This window comes from Passer domesticus, unplaced genomic scaffold (assembly GCF_036417665.1).
Source record: "Passer domesticus isolate bPasDom1 unplaced genomic scaffold, bPasDom1.hap1 HAP1_SCAFFOLD_44, whole genome shotgun sequence".
Lineage (NCBI taxonomy): Eukaryota > Metazoa > Chordata > Aves > Passeriformes > Passeridae > Passer > Passer domesticus.
Window position 1 is genome coordinate 255,237 of NW_026990160.1, and position 23,380 is coordinate 278,616.

The following is a 23,380-nucleotide window of genomic DNA, read 5'->3' on the forward strand; positions in this document are numbered from 1 at the left end:
GGGGCACTGGCCCAGGCTGTGCACAGAGGCTGTGCATGCCCCATCCTTGGCAACAGGGCTCTGAGCAGCACGCTCTGGGGGACGACTGCTCAGCTGGGAACAAGATGTTGTTCTTCAGGCTCCCTTGCAAGCCCAACCGTTCAGGGACTCCATCATTCCATGGTCTCCACTGTCCACTTCAGATGGAGCCTGGGAACTGTGATGTCACAGCCCACGCTCCAGCTGGAACGTCCAGCGCCCAGCAAAGGGCACAACACAACCATTGGCTGCTGTGTTTGCACACTCTTCACCCTGCTCCTGCCCACTCTGCTTGTCACCTGCCCCCTGATAACCCCATCACTCCTGAAAGATCCTTAGTGCCTGGATTTTGTCATCCAGCCCTGCAGGATGCTCCCATTTGTCCTGAGGAAGGTATGGTGCCATTCCATGGAGGTGGACACTCCCCACCTGTCTGGGTGGACTGGAGCTCTGTGGGGATGGAGTGGGACAGGGACCCCACTCTGAGGTTTTGCTACCTCTGCAGGCTGTCCCAGACAGAGAGGAGGAGATGGAGGTAGATGCCAAGATTGATATGGAGGAGGAGATGGAGGTGGATGTGGATGAGGAGGAAGAGATGGAAGTGGATGTGGAAGAGTCCATTGAGGACATGGACATTGATTAAAAAGGTGAGGAAGAGGCCATGATCTTGGCATGAAGAGCAATGGCAGCAGCAGGACAGGAGGAGTGGGTCTCCTGCTGCCAGGCTGGGGCTGGGCTGGGTGCTCCCTGCTCAGGGACATTGTAGCCAGGGCACTGGATTCTGGTGGCCATCCACAGCCTGTCCTGTGCCTGCTTTGCTCCACACAAGCTCCATGCCAGACCCAGCCAGGCTCAGTTCTGCTAGCAGAGTCCTGCTGCTGGGCCAGCTGTGCCAGCCTGGGGGCACATGCAAGAGCCCTCTGTGCCTGACTGGAGTGACCGTGGCATTTGCTTTTCTTCCAGGTGCAATGGACATCACAGAGACACCACCCTTTTGTATATATGTTCTTCAGTTTGTTTTTTTTCTTTAGTATATAGAGTTTAGGGCAATTTTTGACTTCTGTAAATACGTTTCCCATAGTTTTGCTAGGTAGGTTTTTATGTATATATGTTCTATCGATTGTTGTTGTTACAAATATTCTTACAATGTAAATATCTTCTGTATTTTTGCTGCTGTTTTTCTGTAATAAACAAATTTTATTTTTCACACCCCAGTTCTCCTTGTATTTGCTTCAGGCACAGGCAGCATTTTGCAAAGTTGTAGTTTCCACTTGCTCCAGGTTCCCAGGGCTGGAGGTCACAAGTAGATGAAGGGGAAAAAATCCACAATTAAGAGTGTCCATGACACCCAGAGCCAAAAGAAGCCCAGGGGATCAGGAAAGAGGGAAGCACGTGCTCCAAACAACAGCAGAAATGAAGTGAGAGCTCTGGAGGGAACAAAAGAAAGAGGCAGCCTGAAGAAAGGAAAAAACGTCTCCCCACAAGTTGTTTTGCTTTTTTTCATTGAGAGTCTCTTGTATCATGTGGTGGAAACCCAGAAAAATAAAGGTCAGGAGAAGCATGGTTTATGGGGAACATTGCTGCATAGTAGACAATCCTTGTGCAAATCAGTCCATGCAGCACTCACATATTGAATTGCTTCTCTTCCTGGGGATGCAGAGTTGCTTTATTTACTCCAAGCAAGATTTTCTCCCTCCTCCCTGGCAAAGAACAAGCTCCCATCCTGGCAAGCGCTCGCTGCTTTCCTTAACACTCACCACGCCCATGCTAAGGAGAGTGGAGCAGGTTAATTTATCACTTGTTGCAAGTTCTAAGTCCTTCTTAGATAAGGACCATGCTCAGCTGAGTGACAGTGAAGCAAAATGGCAAGCCAGGAATACATTGCCCTGCACACAACATCCTCCATTCCCATGGATGGTTTCTCACTGGCACACAGGAGGAAGGAAGGAACCCAAATGCATCATTGTACATCAAGTCATACGTGTTGAGGGATGAACAGATCTCACGGGGATATGGAAACCCCCCCTGAAAACCAGCTCAGAGAAATCCTGAGCTGTTTTGTGGTCCTAGGCATGAAGATTTAGGCTCAGGATCTTCCACAGGTGCTCAGCAGGCAGTAGGATTGCGGCTGGATGTCACTCTGCAAATGCCAGTGGCTCAGCTGAGAGCTCTGGCAGTGACTGACACTGCACTGAGAGGGGCCACAGTCCTGCAAGGGTCTTTCATCAGGAGCAAAGAGCAGCCTGGAGGGTGGGCAATGCTGGATCTGTACCACTGCGTGCTCATCCTTCACCTGAATGTGGAGCTGCCCCCAAAGTTGCCATGCATCACTTTTTCTTTTTCTCCTCTTGGGTATATTTTGGAGCAGCTGTTCTATGTGGCTTTTGATGGTGATCCTGTGGCAAGCAGCCATTTGCCTGCTGTGCTATCCTCACAACTAATACTAACTCCTCATTCCCTGTAGTTTTATTTGGGGTTTTTGATCTTTTTGTTGGACTGGTTTGCGTGGGTTTGTTTGTTTGTATGGGTTTTTGTCTGATTTGGTTTGAGGATTTTGTTTGCTTTTTTAGAAATGACTGGTGAAGTTTTCCAAACTCAAGAAAATGTAAAGCAGGCTTGACTTTGCAGAAATTACTTTGGGCTGGGTTTAGCTGCATCCCCCAGGCTCAGGATCACTAGTATATTTTCAGGTTTTGCTCTGCATATCAGCCTGCCCAGAATCTGCTTGGTGTTTCACAAATGGAGAAGACAATGGACATTGTGCCAAGCTTCCTTTCCAACAGAAAAACCTGGGTCAGCATGACAGAAAAGAAGAAACAAAAAATCACCAGTTAGAAGAGAACCAGTGTCCCACCATCTTCCTCTCCACTGTTATTAATTTTGTACATTTAGAGGCAAACGTGGGTCTAAAGCTTGCATCTCTCAGTTCCTGATGCTATTTGCTACCCTGCAGCCTTGACTGGCCCTGATGTGACTGACTGCTGGGCAAGTGGGGCTGGGGATGCTCAGCCTGGAGAGAGGAGACACTGGGAGGCCTCACTGTGGCTCTGCAGGACTGGAAGGGTCCCGCAGGAAAGAAGGGGACAGAGTGTTCAGCAGGGCCTGTGCTGACAGGACAAGGGGGGCTGGCTTTCAACTGCAGCAGGTTGATTGAAGCTGCATCTAGGGAAGCTGCTCTTTTCCACTGGGGGTGGTGGGGCACTGGCCCAGGCTGCGCACAGAGGCTGATCATGCCCCATCCTTGGCAACAGGGCTCTGAGCAGCACGCTCTGGGGGAAGACTGCTCAGCTGGGAACAAGATGTTGTTCTTCAGGCTCCCTTGCAAGCCCAACCGTTCAGGGACTCCATCATTCCATGGTCTCCACTGTCCACTTCAGATGGAGCCTGGGAACTGTGATGTCACAGCCCACGCTCCAGCTGGAACGTCCAGCGCCCAGCAAAGAGCACAACACAACCATTGGCCGTTGTGTTTGCACACTCTTCACGCTGCTCCTGCCCACTCTGCTTGTCACCTGCCCCCTGATAACCCCATCACTCCTGAAAGATCCTTAGTGCCTGGATTTTGTCATCCAGCCCTGCAGGATGCTCCCATTTGTCCTGAGGAAGGTATGGTGCCATTCCATGGAGGTGGACACTCCCCACCTGCCTGGGTGGGCTGGAGCTCTGTGGGGATGGAGTGGGACAGGGACCCCACTCTGAGGTTTTGCTACCTCTGCAGGCTGTCCCAGACAGAGAGGAGGAGATGGAGGTAGATGCAAAGATTGATATGGAGGAGGAGATGGAGGTGGATGTGGAGGTGGAAGAAGAGATGGAGGTGGATGTGGAAGAGTCCATTGAGGACATGGACATTGATTAAAAAGGTGAGGAAGAGGCCATGATCTTGGCATGAAGAGCAATGCCAGCAGCAGGACAGGCAGAGTGGGTCTCCTGCTGCCAGGCTGGGGCTGGGCTGGGTGCTCCCTGCTCAGGGACATTGTAGCCAGGGCACTGGATTCCGGTGGCCATCCACAGCCTGTCCTGTGCCTGCTTTGCTCCACACAAGCTCCATGCCAGACCCAGCCAGGCTCAGTTCTGCTAGCAGAGTCCTGCTGCTGGGCCAGCTGTGCCAGCCTAGGGGCACATGCAAGAGCCCTCTGTGCCTGACTGGAGTGACCGTGGCATTTGCTTTTCTTCCAGGTGCGATGGACATCATGGACAGAGATGCCACCCTTTTGTACATACCTTTTACATTTTGTTGTTGTCTTATAGGTTTTAGGGCTTTTTGACTTCTGTAAATATGTTTCATCTATTTTTGCTAGATAGGTTCTTATGTATATATGTTCTATCGATTGTTGTTGTTGCAAATATTCTTACAATGTAAATATCTTCTGTATTTTTGCTGCTGCTTTTCTGTAATAAACAAATTTTATTTTTCACACCCCAGTTCTCCTTGCATTTGCTTCAGGCACAGGCAGCATTTTGCCAAGTTGTAGTTTCCACTTGCTCCAGGTTCCCAGGGCTGGAGGTCCCTGGCATAGCCACCCCGGGAGTGGGGGTCCCTGTGCACAGAGGGGTCCCACTGACAGAGGTGAGCCTCTCCTTGCAGTTTCTCTGGACACACTTGGGAGCTGTAGGGGCAAAGCCCAGCGTACCCTGGCCCACGGATCCCATGTTGGAGCAGGGCTGAGCCTGTGGGGTCCTGCAGAGCCTCAGCCTTGGCTCTTCCCTGGGCAGCCCCAGGGCTAAGGAGGGAGCACTGGGTTGTGGGCAAGCCCTGCTCCTGGGCACCCTGAGGGGCTGGAGCCAGCCTGGAGGGAGCCTCAGCCCTACATGGACCACGATTTCCTTTGGAAACCCCCCTCTGTCCGCAGACTCTGCTGAGCACAAGAATTGATCCTCCTAGTTCAAGGTTTGACGTTCATTGGCACAAATGTGTCCCTTGCACTTTCTAGCACAGCAAATGTCAGTGCTTGTAATCCCTGTTCTGCACACTCTGCTCAGGCAGCAAAACATCTGAACCTGAGGGAACATCTTGAATTAGCACCAACCTGCAGAGAGCTCCAGGGGGAGAACCTACCCCCAAGCACCCAGAGAAATACTTGACACTGATAGTCTGGGGCAGAGCTGAAACTAAAGTATTTTAATGCCAAGAGAGAGGAATTTGTATTGCTGAATTCATTCAGCAAGAACAAGAATGGGAGCTTTTGGTCTCCTCACCTGCCACAGATGTGTATTGCCAAGGTTTGCTTCTGGCTTATGACTGTTTTAGATTAATCTGTTCAGAACTCTGATGCTGTTCCTGGCTAAGGTGCAGAGATGATATTTCAGAGCCAGATGAGCTCAGCACATCTTGTGCAATGCAGAATGTCCAGAGCCAGACATTCAGGCCATGCAAACTGATACGTTTTCATCTCTGTGCAAAGATCAGTATTAGGACATCAATGATGTACCACACACTTCTCAGAGCTGTCCCTTTCATCCAGCTCTCCCCAGTCACTTCACAGACTTCACTCCAAGCAGTTTCTGATAGAGCTCAGTAGCACATGGGATTTAATCCTGGTTTTTCTTCATCTTCTCCAGAGCTACCTCCAGACACGGTGTGTGGGCACTGTCTGACAGCAGCAGCATTAACGTGTCACCTCCCTGACACTGAGGTTCATGTCACAACTTTTCATCAAAAGCAGCAAATCAATGATTCCCACTGGGTCCCACACAGCTCCATGGGGAGTTTGTGTGGCTGCAGTACCAGCACCAGCCCTGGTCCTCAGGAATTTCAGGAGGAGATAGAGAAGGAACCATCCATTCACAGGGAAGAACATCCGTTTGCAGGGCCCAGATCCCCACAACAGAGTCCCCAGACTCTGCATTTACACTTTGGCCTCTGTGCCTTACTTTTCCTCTCACTAAAGTCCTGCCAGTTTCCCTCATGCTCAGGTTCCCAAGATAATTCAAACCAGCTTTAGGAGCAGGGATAGGTGATGGGAACTGTCCCAAGGCTTGACAAATTCTCAGGCCTGACAATTCCAGCCAAGGAGAGAGGAAAATCATGCATGAAAGAGGTGTGAAATCAAAGCAGTAATCAAATTGAGGTATAATGAGAGCAGCTGAAGCGGTTTCCAATGTTCAGAACAAGATTAGCAGCGCCAGGCACAGGAGGGATGTGACATTTTCCCTGCTGTAACAACTCTGTGATGCAAATTGCATCTCAAATCCTCCTCCCCAGCTCTGGGACCTGTTCAGCCACAAACGTGGTGCTGAATTTTTAAAGCAAAGTGGAAGCTGGTCAGAGAGCTGGTTTGCAAAAAAAAATCACAGAGGGCAGTTTGGAAGCACCAGCTGGAGCAGAGAGAGGCAGAGCCTGGCCCTGAGGTGCAGCACAGCCAAACATGCCTGAAACTCTAAGAAATTAAAGAACTTGCCACTTGTTTTCCCTCAGGAGCTACAGAAGGTGCTTTATGGAATCCCTGCCTCCTTCACACTGTATCAGCATGCAGGAGAGTGCAGGGATGAAGATTACAGCACCTTCTGCTGCTGCTTCCATCTCCTGACTCAAATCTCACCAAAATCTGTCACTATTGGGCCTCCCAAAGTCTGAGATTCACTTGGTCCTTGCAGGATTTCGGTTCTGAGGAGCATGAAGGGAGATAAAGGCACTTGCAGACACCAGAGATGCAGTTGGTGCCTGAGGTGCATTTCACTGCCCAGGTTAGTGCCTCTAGAACCATCCAAATCAGCCCCTTGGAGAGCACCAAGCCAAGAGCAGAACACCAGGGCCTGCACATGGCTGGAAATGCCATTGTTTAATATTCCTCTCCCAGTCTCTCATTTCATGGTGCCATTGCAGGGGTTAATCCCATCACTCAGCAGCAATTCTTGGCAATCAGCTTCAGATGGATTTTTAGTGCTGAGCAAATAAGAGGCAATTTTACTTTGTCTCCAATGAATGAAATTTCACCTAAATCAGACAAACTCTGTGTTCTGAGGCTGGTCAGGCACTCACCACTGCCAGGTCCCCAAGCCTGGATGTCAAACTGCTCTAATATTGAAAAGTTAAATTTATTTATCTTTGTGTACAAGGTTATTCTTTCTCAAAGCAATTGGGATCCATAGAATTGTATTTCCAAGCACTAAACTCAGACCAGCCACAAAGAGCACAAGAGACAAGCAAAGAAATAAAGATTTCTAAGGAGATGGAAATTGAATGCTGAGGTTTTCCCATTATAGAGTTCCATAAATTATCACCTGCCAGTTCCTTGCCTTCACTTGTGTGGCCACCACTGAATACACTTACAGATAAGAAAATGTTTGTCCTCCTGAAAACTGGGACCAGAAGTAGAAAAAGGCTCAGATATCTGAATTAAAAGGCAACATAATGAAAAGAGCTTCCTCATAAGAGCAAGATATGATGGACAGCAGGAATGGCTGAAGTCAGCAGAGATAAGTCCATGAACTATTCATGCTACAAAGATTTCTGACAAAACCTCCAATAACCCAAAAGCAATGTTTTGTCGGGCAAAGCTGATAGGAACCCTGTGCATTTAATTCAGTCATTGACAGCAAATGGAGATCAGCTTGAAGCTCCTTTGGTCCACTACTACTTATTTTTTTTCACCCAGCAAATGAAATTACATCTACTCTTTGGGAAGAAATTACTGCTTTGAGTGGTTCAAGGCAAAGAGTTTCTTCCCATACCCACTCGTAATCAGTCACCAAGAGAAATATTTTCTAAAAAGGTTTCTTCAAAATTTTGGAGTGACTTTCAACATAAATAACTTGGTTATTTTGCTCAAAATGATAAGGGAATTGAATTGGGCTCCCTCAGCTTTCAAAGAAGTGTTTCTTCCTAGTTCTTCACAAAGACGAACAAAACACTTTGTTGCAGCACACTGAAGGGAGGAAGAGGTTCCTTTCCCCCTGAGCTGCACAATAGGAGACAATTTTGTCGCCAAGAGGGAATAAACCCCAGCCAATTTCCAGGGTTTTTTTTGTGTAAGGGAAAAGCTCTGAGGATCGCAGCTGTGGGAGTCACAGAGAGGGAGGAGCAGGGATCTGCTGGGGGTTTTTGGGCTGGGGACAGATGAAAGACATGTTCAAGCAAAACCTGTGAGAGCTCAAGACTCCATCCCTCAGAGGAGAAACTCAGTTTGACCCAAATGCCATTCAAATCCAACAAACATTGAGGCATTTCCCGAAACTCTGCTGGGCCATCAGGTACCCCCCAAATCACTCTGTGGGACCAGGGCAGCAGGTCCCTGGCATGGGACAGAGATGCTCCCCTGGGAAACTGCCTGCATTGCCCGTGGGACTCAAGATCTACTTCTGAAGACCCCAACATCCAAAAAACTCCACACTAAAAGCCTTTAATTTGGGCTTTCACTTCTCCACTTGTCTGTTGTCACTAGGCAGCTGCTCCAGTTCAACACCCTTCTGATGGGTACAAATGTTCTCCTAATTTCCAGCCTAAACAGGAAGTTACTTCCATTCATTCTTCTCTAAGTACTGGGAGCTTGTACCTGATTTGCTCTTCCTCTCCTAGTGTGCATTTGTGCAGATAAAATGCCTAAGCCAGGAGTATTTCCTTCTTTAAATCATGTCATTTATTTCATTCCCATACAGTTGCACGGATTTAGCACTGGCTCAACACTCAGAATGTTGACAGCACAAAGTCCAGTTCTCACACCAACTCCTCCAAGTTTTGTACCAATTCTGCAAAGAAGGAAATACAGCAAAGAAATTCCAAACAGGAGCCCTAATAAAGATAATAAAATGCCACATGCCTATGTTTGCTGCAGGGAAGAACAGTGCTATTTATTCAATCATTACAAACAATTAAAGCAGCAGAGGGGAGGAAGACAGTGCTATCGTTGGCAGCTCCCCAGTCCTCTGCCCCTGGCATTAATTTCATAAAGCACAAATCTCCCAGCAGAAATCCCTCAGCAATTGATTTCCTCCTCGTGGAACACAGCAGGCACACACCCTGGCTTTCCTGGCCAGAAAAGAAGAATTTGCCTCGATGTTTTTCCCAGGCACGCAGCTGTGATGTCAAATTCCCCTCCCTGCCCTGCCAGGAGATTCCTCAAGTGACAAGTTTCTGTAGGGTGACAACCCTCTGGAGAGGCACAGAGAGCTTTGTGTCAGTGTAAGTCACCCCCACAAGGGCACATCCCTCATTCAGGCTCCATCTTTGTTCACAAGCAGTTCCCAGCAGAAAATTCGCAGTGATTGCATTTCCCCAGAACAGGTAATTTCAAGCACGTTTTTCTCTTGAGCTGTTCTGCCTTTCACAAAAGCAGCATGCCAGGGATTGCTTTGGAGCATCAGGAAACATAGCAACACCCAACAGCCAAGACCATCCAAAGCCACTTATCAGCTCATCCCTACATCTCCTGGACTCACTTGAATGCCCGGGAGAGTCTGAAAAGCCAACTGTTTTCCAAGAAACTTGTTGTTTGTTGTGCAATTGAAAGGTAAATGACAGGGACAACCAGCCCCACACAGGTGCCTCAGGCAGGGGAAGGAGCAGGAGGGATCCATCCCCAACTGGCAGAGGTGCAGCTCAAGTGATGCTCACTCACTATTTGGGTTGCTTTTTGTTGCTTTTACATTAACAACGCATCTCCACACCACAACTGTTCTCCCTCCCTGCAGCCACATGGAAAAAATTCGGTGGTCTCTCACCTCTTTCTGTCCTCTCTCTGCCTGAAATAATTTTTTTCCCTCATACAACCAGCAAAACAGGGGTTGTTTTCATGCTGGAAATAAGTCCACAAACTCTTGACTGATTTCAATAAGGAGAACATCACTACAAACCACCCATTACTCAGATGCCCCAAGGCAGCAGGGGAGGGAAATTTGACAACAGAGGTGCAACACCAGCCGTGGGTAACAGCATCACATTCTGCCTCTCTCACGGATGCTTTTCTTTCCAGTCCAGAAAATTCCCTGTCCTTTTTAGGGCTGTAGAAGGCTGCTGTCTGCCCCACAAAATGAGGAGCAAACCAAGCAGCAATGCTGCAGAACATCTCTGTTCCTATGATATTATTCTGCTGAAGCCATAAATTTGCAGAAGAATGGGTACTGCCAACTCATGATTGCAGAGGAGGGAGTTCGTCACATGCTCCTTGTAAATTAGGATTTATCAGAGATGGAGAATTGATTGCCAAGTAACCTGCAGAGACACAAAACTGCTCTGCAGTTTTCTAGGACTCATTGAGCAGTACTAAAAGGTTATTGATGCAGTTGGGGAGTGTTTCTGTACAGGATGTGCACCTCCTGACATCCCAGGCAAGGAAAAATTTACTTAACATTTGCAAGGAGAAAGCAATTCTTATTTAAAAAAAAAAAAAAAAAAAAAAGGAAAAAATAAATAGAAAATCAAGTTCATGGCAAAGAGCCTCAGTAAGAGTTTGCAGAATTTGGTGAAAACAGGTCATTTACAAGGAAATCATTTTCATCTGCCTTCCAGTGGCATTGTGAAGCAGGTGGAGATGGAGATGTCTCAGGCACTGAGTGTGTTCCTTACTGACAAAATGACACTGATATTACCAAGTATCAGAAGTGAAAAACTTCAGTGATAACTCAGCCCTCCAACACAAAACACCTTCTCCCACGCAGTCAGCACTTGTCTGAAATCATTCCCCTTGGCAGGAGGCCCTGCATGGCCTGGCTGCAGCCATCGTGCTGCTCCTACTCCCTCCCAGCATGATCCCAGTATGGTCCCAGTACAGCCCAGTCACTCCTACTCCTGGCATCCCCTCTCTGCATTCCGCCCTGTCCCGGCTCCATCTCCGCTCCTCCCGCGGGCTGCGAGGGCTTCGGAAACGGGGGAGGAGGAGGAGGGAGGGAGGAAGAGGTTGAGCGGGAGAGGAGAGAGGGAACCACGCCGCTCCAGTGCTTCCTGAACCCGCAGCGCCCTCCTGCCAGGGAGCTGTGCAGAGCCACAAGGTCCCCCCGAGCCTCCTCCTCTCCAGGCTGAGCCCCTTTCCCAGCTCGCTCAGCCCCTCCGGCTGTTCCAGCCGGGACAGAACACTAGTGCTACACAGAGAGCAAGGGACAGACCTGACAGAGGTGCCTCTAGCACCACATTTTAGGCTTTCGCTAATACTTACAGAAAGACTCTTCAGAAAGTTACGGCAGTAGTTCAAGTGACAATCTCCTTTGAAAATCACTGTGGTACGGCCCCGGCCCGAACCCACCCGGCCCCCCCTGAACCCGCCCGGCCCCGCTGGAACCTGCCCGGCCCCGCCGGAACCCGCCTGGCCCTGCCGGAACCCGGCCTGGCCCCGAGGTTCTGGCGCTGTGGTTGCCTGGTAACCGCGCGGGCGGCAGCGTCTGTGACAGCGGCGCTGCCTCAGTTGCCCGAGAACGCGGCCCTGGCTGGGTGTGCGCAGCCTGGGCTCGTACAGGCAGCTACACTGGGCCATTCGCCAAGTGAATTGTTCGCGGAGCATTGGTCTCTGCCAGCGAGTCCTTTGAATTCGCGGAGCATTGTGCCCCGCTGAGAATTCCTGAAAGTGCAGAGCATTGGCCTCTGCAAACAACATCCTGCACGTGCAGAGCATTGGCCTCTGCTAGGAGTCCTCAATTCGCGGAGCATTGGTCTCTGCAGAGGATTCCTCAACGTGCAGAGCATTGGCCTCTGGAAAAGAGCGTGAATTTCCTTTGAAGGTAAAGATTGACTAAAGTTGAACTGTTTGGTTTTGTCTCATGTGCACTCTGAGACAGAAGGCCAAAGGGAAATACAGGATGGGATAATGCCAGTCTTCTGGTGCAGCAGTTCAGTGGCATGCACAGCTGAGTGGATGAACAATAGTTCGTCTACTGATTGTGCTTTTTTCTTGCACTGAAGAAATGCAACATTTTCTAAATGTACTCATCTATACTTTTTTTTCCCTATAGTGATTGCTTAAATTGCTTCAAGGTGAATGAGTTCTGTTCAAGTTTCCGTGGGTTGTTATCATCTGGTTATTAAAATGATTAGGGAGAGGCCTCTGAATTGAGGTGCAAACGAGGCAATTTGCCAAAGTGAGTAGTCTGGATTTTATGGAACAATAAATGTGAGGAAGAGAGAGAAAGGAATAGAAAAAGGCGGGGGTGGGGTGAAGGGGGTGGAGATGGGGTTGGGAAGAGGGGGAAGAAAGCGAATGACAGAGACAGATTAAGTAAAAAATATCACCATTCCATGGATCCCATTGGCATACCATAAAATCCTCTTCTGGTCTTCTCTGTGGTGAGGTCTCGCAAAATATAAGATTCCAATGGATGAATGCAAATTTGGGCAAGATGGGACTGCCCAGGTACCTCCCTGGGGTGGGGCAAGTTTGACTGTCTATTGCTACTTTCAAATAATAGAAAAACATTAGCACCAGTATATCCTTTGAGTCTGCCATGAATTGGGTTGTGGATTTTTGGATATGTTGTGCTACTTTGCATGCCCTGCAATCATCTGGTGCAAGGGCTCAGGAATGGCTCTGGGGGCACTTTGGGGGTCTTTGATGGGCTATGACACCCCCTGAGCTGCCCCTGATGGGAATGTCCCCTGGATGTGGCCTTCTGGGGGTGGGGGGTTTTAGAGCTGAGCCAGTTTGTGGGAGGGAGGATGGGTGTCCACTGCCCCTTACCAGAGGTTGCGCCACAGACCCTAAATTTCCTGCTGCCCCTCTGTTGATGGGAGGTTTGTGTGCAAACCTGGCCTCAGCAGAGGAGTCTGTGGCTATGACCTGCCCAGCCTGAAGGCAGACAGAGCTGATTTTCAGGAGAGCTGCTGGCTTTGGCTTTGTTGTGGATCTATCTTTCTCCCTTGGCCTTGTTCACTTCTCTGGAGACCTGAGCTAATGGGACAATAGTGTCACCTTTATCTTGTCTCAAGTTCCCTTGTGGGGCTGAACTCCCAGTCCCAATTCCAGTCAGGAGGCATTTTCAGGGAAGGGTGGGCTTGGGTGCTCTCAGCTTCTTTATAGAGTTTTGTCACAGTGGGCAAAACGTCCTTTATAGCAATATTTAAGCCATGAGCCATAACATTGCAGTCTCTCCCAAGTCCAGTGAGGACCAGCTGAGAGAGCAGGGGGTGTTTAGCCTAAAGAAGAGGAGGCCCACTCAAGCTGATTTTAAGTAATATTTAAGCTACAGCTGTGTCTGCTCTAAGCATTATTAATGTTCAGCTTTTTAGCTCCAGGTTTCAGCAAGATCCATTTTTGAATTGCACAAGGTGAATTGCACACAATATTTGCACATCTAGTCCAAATAAAGTCCAACTAGAGGCCTAACAATACTAGCTACTTATGCCAAACAAGCACTTAGCTACTTTCAAATGATATAAAATGCTTAGCAGCATATATGCCTTGAGTGTGTCATGAATTGGGTTCTGGATTTTCAGAGTTCCATTGTTCTCCTTCCAGTTTTGCTGAGGCCTTGTCGCTCCTCTGTGACATCCTCCCTTCAAAATGGATTCTGGATTCCCAAAAAAGACACCAACACCTCGTCTTTTGCTGAGGGAAAGACTGCAGCCTAACACTGTGAGTAGCCAGTGGGGCTGTGCTCAGGCTGGCAAGTGCCCTGGTGTCCCTGGTGTCCCTGCCCCTGTTGTCCAGCAGCGCTGGGAAGCTGCAGAGCCCCTGCCCAGCTCTTTGTGCCGTGCTGCTGTTGGTGGGGGCTGTCCTGGTGCAGGAGGGAACAGTGTGTGATGTTTCAGGGACAGCCCAGCGCCTTGCCTGGCTGTGCCACGGGAGCCAAGTGAAAGCAATGTGCAGCTGAAGCCCTCAGCATGTGCTTCTGTGCCTGCCCTTTGCCACAGGAATTCCTTCTGTCAGGCTGGGCACTGCCCTGTGCTGCTGTGACCAACCTGCCCTTGGGCACCTGGGCATGTGGGGGGAGAGCTCAAACTGTGCCCAAAGCCTTGAGAGCCAAGGCTGGTTCCAGCCAGAAGAGCTCCCAAAGCAGCTGTGCTCTCTCAGCTCCTGGGTGGGCACAGCTCCAGCCCTGCAGGCAGCACTGCAGTCAGGGCCACCAAGGTCCCTTGCTGTCTGGAGCTCACTTGGCTGAAGATGCCCCAGTGCTGAGGCTCTGCCAAGGAGATGCCTCTGTTTTCTTCTCTGGAGGGCTCTGTCAGCCCAGACAGAGGAAACAAATGCTCATTAACAGAGAGAGCTAAAACTTGGACACATTCCTGTGCACCTCCCTCTTGGTACAGCTTTTCTTTCTTGCTTCTCTTGGACTCAGCCAGCAGTGCTGTCTCCTGCTGTGAGTTGTGAGTGTTGTGCAGGGATGGAGTTGGGGAAGTTCTGAGAGCTCCTTCCCACTCTCTGTAAAGGTCACTGCCTCAATCCTATGAAACATAAGAGGAAACAAATGGCCAAAGAGCAGAAATCCCCAAACATGTCACATCAGATCACAGAGAGACTAATGGGACACAGCCATGTGGTTGGAGTATGTGTATTGCACCCTGTATTATTAATTTATTCTTGCTATGCATTTCAGCAAGTAACTTCCAGGGCTTCCAGAACTATCCTAGTGGCTGTGATCACAAATTATTTGCCAGTGCCACTTGCTCAAGAAATGCCTTTCTGAACAAGCACATCTCTGAGCTTCTTGCTGATATGTTTTTTTTGGGTTTGTTTTGCCTTTCAGCTGTTTCCCTCTAAGTTCCAGCAGGACAAGTTTGCAAACACGAAGAAGGAGGCCAGCACTGGGGGGAGTATTCTGCCCAGAATTGGCCCATGGATAGACCTGAGCAAGACTGGTCCAAAGGTAGCCTTTTCCTGCTCTTTTCCTTTCTGTTTGATGGCAAGTTTGAAGAGGGTGTGTGCTTGTGACAGGTTTGCCTCCAGCAAAACACCTCCGTGTCCAGGTGCTGTTGTCATTGCAAGCTGCTGGCAGTGGTGGACTGGGAGTCCTGATGTGCACTGAGGCAACACAAATAACCTCTGCTGCAGCTGCTGGGCTGTGCTGGAGTGTGGCTGCCATTGCTAAAACAATGGGGGAAGGCTGGGGACACAAAGGCACAGCATTGCCATGTGCCATTCCCCTGCTGAAGGAGCCACCTCTTGCTTTGGTGTGGTCACCATCAAACGCTCGGGGTCACAGGATTCCCTCCACAGTGGCAGCATTGGCCTTGGAAGGCCCAGGACTTGCAGGAATTCCTTCAGATTTAGCAAAACCAATTGCATTCCTGCTTTGGGTTGGAACAATGTGTTGGACCCTGACGGGGTGTTAGATTTTGCAGGCTGCCAGATGTGCAGGGGACTCAGCCTGGGCAGAGGGGAATGGATGTGCTTTCTGTGGATCAGTGCCTACTTAGAGGTGTGTTTCAAGCTGCTTTTGTGGCAGGACTGGCTCAGTAGAAAGCACAGTCCAAAAGGGTAGGTGACCAAGGTGGGCTGTTGTTATGAATGAGGTCCTATATGTCTAATTTAATAAACCACAAAATTAGAATTTAGCAGCAATTTTAATTGAGCAGCAATTTTATATAAAATTATGCAATCAAATGTAATCAAATAGATGCAAAATAATTTGGCAGTGGTTAGGATAAAGCACAAGCAAAACTGATTGGGGTACAATCAGGGTATGGGGGGGTTTCTCACCCTGCCTCCCGTACAAAAGAGAAAAGAACCCAAACACAACTTATATACTGTATGCTAATCCATGTTCATCAACAATTTTTTGTAAATCTCCTCCTATTTTCAATTCTTGAAATCTATATCATTGTACTGCACAGTGCATGCTCAGCTTGTTTCCAAGGGGTCTTTTGGCTTTTCACTGGTTGCTTCCGACGAAGGCTTCTCCTCATCGTCACTGTCCTTTGAACAACCCCACAGGCTGCACATGCGTCCCAGGTCTTGTGTTATAGAAGCCAGCATTATATTCCAAAAATAAGCTATATTATTTCATAAACACCTAGAATCATCCTAATTTTGTCCATTTCAAGGCCAATTCTTTAATTATCCCGAGGCCTATTCCGTTTTGGGATTTTACTTATCTCACACTACATCCTGTCTCCTATTTTCTCATGAACATCTGAAAACATCTGTTTTGTGACACTAATTACATATCCTTTTCCTCTAGGACTTTTTAACATATATTTTCTAAAATATCGGTATAGTTCCAATTGTTAGCACGAATCCCATTCATTTATCACACTGTTGAGCAGTGAATTGGCAGCAAGAGACATTGAACACACTGGTTAAGGATTGCCTTGGAGAGGGGCGTTGGGAACACCTCAGGGAAGGGCACAAGTGGGGGACAGTGTGCTGCAGGCACTCCCTTCAGCAGACTGTGTCTGCCCTGGAGTCACACAGGAGAGCTGCTGGTGTCTCTGCAGTGACAGCAGTGTGGCTGGAGAAGGGCAGAATTTTCTCCAAGTAATGTCTCTGCTCCAGAAGCATTTGCTGCTGTTGTGTCATTCCAGACATGCCACTACAATGGTATCAAGTAAGGTAGCAATAATTACAAGAAAGCACCTGTTTAAAGCTCATGGAAAAAGGAGATACCAACTCTACTTTTACCCAAGTTGCTGAGAAAATAACTGAACCTTATCCTCATTCAGCATTCACTTCATTTGTCTTTTTCCTAACTTCTGTGGTACTTTATTTTTGCCTTTACCTCTGTTAGAAATGCACTCACTTTTAAATACAATGAAAGGGGACAAAATCATTGAAGCAAAAGGAAACTGTTTATTAGTAAGGACTCAGCTGAGCCGGGCGTGTCTCCCTCCCCATGGAGATGAACAAACACAGCCTCTGAGAAAATGGCAATCTTTCTATCCCCTTTATACCCGGTGAGGGCTGTTCTGTCCCCTTGCCCTTTGGATGGGTACTTGGGAACTTCCATTCCCTCCAAACGCCAGTTTTTCTGTCCCCTCCCCTCTCACCCTGCTTCCTTTCGGTCAGGTCTTCAACCCTGTTCCTCTCACAGCAACACCCAAGAAACCAACCTGAACAAATCCAAACCCCAAACAACACAGAGAATCAACAACTTTCATTCTTTAACTTGATAACCTTTTGGCTTCAGCCAAATATCACCTCATCTCTCACACCTCCTCTGCTACTGGTGCCTAAGTTCTAGATCAAAAAAGGTATTTGCAGTTGTGTGGGCCTTGGTTTCCCTGTGTCAGAGTGAAGGACATCGCAAAATCGTTTCCCATGGAGTCTGATGTAAATGTATGGGTTTTACTTACTCCATGAGTGCTCAGGCAGTGCCCCAGAGCTCTGTGACCGCATGGGCACAGGGCTGTGCTTAAGGTAAGTGCTGCCTGGCATTGTGGAGAATGAAAGCTGGAGAAATACATGTCAAAAGAGCAGCTTGGCTCGAGCCTGCTCTGTGTGGCCAGCAGCTCTCCATCAGCTCCGAGCAGAGGTGGGTGAGCCACTGTTTGCCCAGTGTGGGCTGGGCAGATGTGCTCCCCCAGAGTCTGCACTTCACTGGGGTCAGTGTAAGATTGTCCTTCATGAGCCTTCCTCCCAGCAGCTGAAGCTGTCCCTGCTCTCTCTCGCCTCTCCAGCTGCCGTCAGCTCCCCCAAAGCAGAACTTGTTGCAGATTTCCCCACCAGAGGTGATATTTCAGAACTTCAACACTCATGATGTCTCTGAAATGACAGTGTCTCTCATGAATGTGGACAAGGTAAGTGCTGGGACATGGAGCTTTATCGGTTTCTCTGGGTCGGGATTGAAGGCACTCGAGATGGTAGTTCACGTTCAGACTCAGGTGTTTATTATTTCTTATCAGTAAAACAGTCTCACAACCATGAGTTCGGCAGCTTGTCATTAGCAAGGCACAAAATGGCTAACAATCTCTTGTTACAAAGTCTTTTAAGACTAAGCTATCCAATTCAGAAAGGACACCTGGATTATTTTCCCTTTAAAGCCAATAACTGATCCCTGGAAGCATGCAATGCGGACTTTTCTGCCCAATTACACAATGCCACCCAAACCCATGAAGAACAAGGAAGAAGAAGTATGAAGAAGAAACTCAGGATGACACCCTGTGCCCTCCATCTTGCTTCTATCCACAAAAATCCCAAAACCTAAATTTCTCAGCAAGTGATACACCTACACTACTCTCTATAATCTATTTCACGCTTTTGTGGATTCTAGCCTATATTGACGTCTAGGAAAGTTTCTCCATGAATGAGGGTCAAAGTCAGTGCTCCCCCGGGGGTCAGGACAGCCCAGAGCAGACAGAGAAATATTCCCAGTGCCCTGGCCTAGGTTTCTACAGAGCTTTAACACTGTGCTGGAAGAGGAGAGAGCTGTAATTCCCGAAGTGTACAGCAATACAGGGTATCTGCTGCAGCACGTCCAGAAGAAAATGTCTCAGCACCTTTGTTCTGCAAGATGGTGGAAACCTTCCTGTGCTGGGAATTCTCCCCTGACTTTGGCCATGTGTTGACGGTATCTGTCCCAAAGGAGGTGCCTTCTCTTGAAAGCTCTGGATTGGTAGGAGTGTTGAGGCCTGTACAGTTCTTATCTGCTCTCGTGCTTTGCCTTGAGTGTTTACCACCTCCTGTGTCTCCTTGGTTAATCTTGGCTCCTCTGCCTCTCTCAGCCTGTTGGGCTCCCTTTGTGCAGCTCACAGTCAAAGCTCAGGGGCTGAGTCTTCTGCACTTTATGCTGGAATAACTTTTCATTAATGGCATTGGCACTGCAGGAGGTGTGTTGTGAAGCAGCCCTGGAATCAGAGTGACGTAGCAGAAGCAGCGGGAGCCCTTTAGGTGCCACTTGAGGCTCCTGCTAAGCTTCATCCAGCTCTGCTCAGCTTTTCCAAAAGCAACACTGTGCTCTGCTTTCCCTTTGGAGAACCACAGCACATCCAAAGCCGTGTGCTCCTGGAGGTTTTCATCTTCACTTGTAGAAATTGTGGTTGTTTTGCAGTTTGCCAAGAGAGCTTTGAGGGGAAAAGTTGAAAAATGTCAGCAGTTGTGTTCCAGTGTAAAGAGGAAAACAGAGACCATTGGAATTTCAGTCAGGGAAAACATTTTCTAAAAAGAGGCTTGTGCCAAGAGTGGGCTGGTGAGAAGAGACAGGAGGGAGTCAAAGTCATCTGGTTTAGACTTGTTGAGAGCATTTTGGTGCTCATTGGTTGATGATATCAGTGTGCTAGAAAATGCTTGTTTGCTGTGTCTGTGTATCGCAGAGGGCAGAACCTGGCATGATGGCTGCAGGCAGGAATGCCCAGCAGCCCAGCTTGCCTGCACAGGCAGCAAGAATCCCTGGAGAGCCAAAATTGTCTTTCAGTATTGGAACCACACTGCTGGTCCTGTTTCTCCAGGCAGAAAATGCCTTTGAAGCCCATAGTGATAGGCACAGCCTGTCTGTGTTTCTGTCACTTTTGACAAGCTGATTGCTCTCATGGTTTTATGACTCTTCCTTGCTGCTTTACTGCCCATTTAAATTCTCTTTGCCACCTCCTTGTTTTAGGGGTTGTCCTGCTGTGTTCCTTCTTTGGCTTTTCAGGTTTGCTTTTATTCCCAGTAAGGCCACAGTGTTTGGTCTCCTTTCTTGCTGGTCTGCCTGCATGACTGTATCCCCAGAACATCCCTACCCAAACCTGATGTACTAGAAGGGAATTCCTTCCTTCCCCCAGGACAATGTGCTGGTTTGCTTTCAGGGAGCACATTCCCCCTCTGGAACACGACTGCATGGCTGTGTGCTGGCAGGAGCCAGCAGGTTTTTTGGCCTTGTTGAATGTGCAGATGACTTGGTTCAGGTGCTCTGTCTCCATCCTGCTGCTGCTGACCTGCTCGGCCCTTCCTTCCCACCAGGCACCGCCCTACTGGGCCTGGTCAGAATGCTGGAGCCAGACAGAAGGAATTTGAGTTCACCCTCATGAATTTTGTGCCTGTACATGCACAGCTGAAAGTGCTTTGGAAAAGGGGTCAAGGAGGGATGACACCAGGGCATGGACAGGTCTCCTCTCATCCTGTTTCCACAAGTGACAAAATCATTGTTTCATGTCTTTCCTGCAGTTTCCTCATGTGGTGAAGGTCTCCATGGAGAGATCACCTTACTTCCAGGTCATGGGCTCCAACGATGCCTACCGTCTCCTGGTGCCGGCCGTGTCTGTCCCTGTGCGCATCCGCTTCAGCCCCGGCGAGAACAAGGTGAGCCTGGAGGAGCCAAAACACAGAATGCTCTCCAAAGCCACTGTTTTCCCTGCACTCTGGGTGCAGCCCATTCCGTGCTGGGAGCTTGGCTCCAGGCCGTGGGCAGGCAGCCTGCAGCCAGTCCCAGCTTGGCACGGGCTGCCAGGCACTGCAGCCAGGCCTGACAGGCTCTGCTTCCCCTCCCTGCACATCCCTGAGCATTGCCAAGGGAAGATGCCCAGGGAGCAGGATGAAAATGACAGAGGGCTGTTGATAGATGTTGGGCCATCTCTAGGTACAGTGGAAGGGGGTTCATGATGATGGAAAACACTGGAGGAACAAAGAGGTCTGAGAGCTTTCCTCCTTCCTGCCTGGCAAGAGCTTCCCTGCCTCCCCCTGGCTGGAGCAAGGACGGTGCTTTTTCCCAGCCTCTGTTCTGCAGCCTTGCAGCTCTGCTGTGCCAGAGCACAAGTGAGCATGGTGCAGCTGCAGGGCCAGGGCAGAGGATGTGCTGTGCCCGTGAGCCCGGCCTGGCACAGGCACCCTGGGCTCTGGGTGCCCTTGGCCAGCAGGAGGTTGCTGAGCTGCAGGGACTTGGACAGCTGCCTGCAGGAGCTGGTGTAGGGCAGGTGCAAGCTGCAGGCAGAGCTGTGAGCCCAGAGCCCGTGGCAGTGACGCTGCTGTGCCTCTGTCTTCATGCCTGTGCCTGTGCTTGCTCTGTCAGCTGGCACCCATTGCGTGCCAAAGGTGCTTTTGTGTGCAGGTTTGAACAGCAGTGCTGAGGCCCTGGCAAGTCTGATCTCAGTGCTGGGATCTGCATGCTTGTTCATCCAGAAGGGTTTAGGCCGTGGCATGGAAGGGAGGAAGCCTTGCAGGGAAACAAAGAGAGGCTCTTTCCAGCAGCATCCTGCTGCCTCTTAGCACTGTTCTCCTCCTGACTTGGTTGGAGAGGAGTTCTGAGGCAGCTGATGTTTCTACATCAAGCCAGAGGTGCAGGATCTCTTTGGGTGCAGCTGTTTTCTCATCTTCCTTTTGCTGCTTCGAGTCAGTTGAACACTTTGTCCTATTCTCAAACAGTGGGAATATAGAAAGCTGAAGAGGAATGTCCTGTGTTCCCTAGCTCCATGTTCCTTAGAAGGGACTTAGGAATTCTTTAACATCATTAAAATGTAGAGTAAAAATGATGGTGGCCTAGGGCAGTTCTCTGGATGACCAAGTGACAGAAGAGCTTAATGCCACTGAGATAGGTTTTGCAAAGTGTGCTAGTGCCTCTAAAATGTGACATATCAGTAGAGCTTAGTGTTCATTTAGGGTGGGATAGGTAAATTGATGCCCTTGAAGGGTTATAGGAAATGGTTTTTCTTCTGCCATGGGGACGGCACTAAATGCCCTGTGCTGAGGCAGTTTCTTTTCCTGCAGGATTATTCCCACCAGCTGGTCTGTGTCACTGAAAGGGAAAGGATAGTGGTGCCAATTCGGGCCATTGCTGCCCGAGCTGTCCTGGACTTCCCTGACCAGCTGGACTTCTCCACATGTCCAGTCAAGAGCAGCACCCAGAAGACTCTGCTGCTCCGCAACACCGGGAACCTGGAAGCTCGTTTCCAGCTGAGCACCCAGAGGTGAGGATCTGTCCTTGTGCAAAACACCTTTGGGTGATAACCGGGCTGGGAAAGAGCAACAAAAGGAGCCTGAGCATCCCTGCAGCCCTGGCTGGAAGGGAGCAGGATGGATGGCAGCTGCTCTCGCTTTCGGTCTTCTGAGCAGGATGCAGCCTTTGAGCTTTCTCTGTCCCAGCTTTCCTGGAGGCTGCTGCAACATGTTGGCAGCTGGCTTGCACCCTGCTGAGCACAAGCAGCTCCTGAAATGCTTTCTCAGCACTGTCAGCCAAACAGAGCCATTCTCTGGGAGGCCACAGGCACGTGGCTTTGCAGGGGTCCCTGCATCAGATGCCCAACATGAGCTGTGCTGCAGGCAGCCAGTGCAGTCCTGTTCCTGAAGCTGATCTGCTTTCCCTTGTCAGCTGAGGGCATCAGTCACCTCTTGTGTTCCATGATGAACCTTTGAAAGCCAGTTTAAAATTTCAAACAGAGATTTAAATCTCTGAATAAGGTTGTGCCCCCTTTTCCTTGAGATTTCTTTTTGAATACTCTGAAGTTCCTGTGTTTCTGCTGGTTTTTTTCATTTTGGTTTAAGTGTTTGACAAAAGATCATGAATTCTTCCTTGGGAACTTTCATGAAGGTCGAGCTCCTCTAATGCCTATCAATATACCACATGCCCATGGGTACTTGCAGAGGTGTGTAGGAAATATGAGACATTTAGTGAATATTTGAAAAGCAATTGGGCTGATTTAGAAGATAAAAGTATAGAATAACTTTTGGAGGGGAGCTCTGGCAATCATCTGAGCAGACACACTGCTCAAAGCAAGAGCAGTGTCTGGGGATTGCCAGGTGCCATTGGGAGATCTGGACCTGCCTTTAGATGCCATGCAAGGAAACAAACATCCAAAGGGCCGTAGTTAAAAAGCAGAAGAAAACAACCTATTGAAACCCTCTCCATACCTTATCTTTTCTGCCTGTCAGTAGTGCGGTAGTGCCTGTCAGGGTGCAGTAGTGATTCATTGAAAGGGTAGATCTAACAGGATGAGAACTATCTTAAGGAACAGCTCACAATTCACAGATAAAAGGCCAAAAATTTAGCTTGCCAGCCCCATCTATTGGCACTGGTATTTTCATTTGGTTATTCCAATGTCAGGGATGTCTCCTTCACAGCTCTTCTATCTGTGGGCTCAGGGAACAGCTTAGTGATGTTGGCTGAAATTCAGAGGAGTTAAGTTCAGCTGTAGAGCTTGTGTCCTTGGGTCTTGGGGAGCCAGGTCTGTGTGAGAGATGACTGCTCCAGCAGGAACAGAGGAGTCTGGTGGGTACAGCCCGGGCTGGGATGTAGGAGATGCAGGGGCTGATTTGCACTTGGTTTTTCAGTCCTGAAAACTGAGTGCTGAACTTGGCTGGATCCTCTTCTCCTGATCATTTGAAAAGAAGAAGATCCCTTCTTTCTCAGGCAAGCCCTGAAGTCTCCCCCAGGAGTGTTATTGCCATCCTGCCATCTGAGGGCAGGAGCATGTAACATGGGGCAGCAGTGGGAATGGAATGGAATGGAATGGAATGGAATGGAATGGAATGGAATGGAATGGAATGGAATGGAATGGAATGGAATGGAATGGAATGGAATGTAGTGCTGAAGTGTGGCCAGGGATTCCCTTAACTGGCAGCTTCTCTGTTCCAGTGAAATTTTTGGCAGAAGAATAAGA

General features: G+C 49.0%; 1 protein-coding gene and 1 pseudogene across 1 annotated transcript; one reads left to right on the forward strand and one right to left on the reverse strand.

Moving 5' to 3' along the window:
- The window catches only part of LOC135292683 (zinc finger protein 850-like), a 276,851-nt pseudogene that overhangs the window by 143,132 nt on the left and 110,339 nt on the right, over positions 1–23,380 (reverse strand).
- LOC135292671 (hydrocephalus-inducing protein-like) lies at positions 11,370–22,096 on the forward strand. Its single transcript, XM_064406780.1, has 7 exons — positions 11,370–11,664; positions 13,395–13,511; positions 14,623–14,742; positions 17,492–17,611; positions 19,956–20,090; positions 21,492–21,691; positions 22,093–22,096. Exons 2-7 carry the CDS (start codon positions 13,440–13,442, stop codon positions 22,094–22,096), a joined length of 651 nt encoding a protein of 216 aa, XP_064262850.1. The 5' UTR covers positions 11,370–11,664; positions 13,395–13,439.

Coding starts and splice junctions, on each gene's coding strand:
- LOC135292671 (XM_064406780.1), top strand. CDS start 13,440: ATGGATTCTGGATTCCCAAAAAAGACACCAACACCTCGTCTTTTGCTG. Junction 13,512..14,622: donor AAAGACTGCAGCCTAACACT/GTGAGTAGCCAG, acceptor TTTGCCTTTCAG/CTGTTTCCCTCTAAGTTCCA. Junction 17,612..19,955: donor CTCTCATGAATGTGGACAAG/GTAAGTGCTGGG, acceptor TCTTTCCTGCAG/TTTCCTCATGTGGTGAAGGT.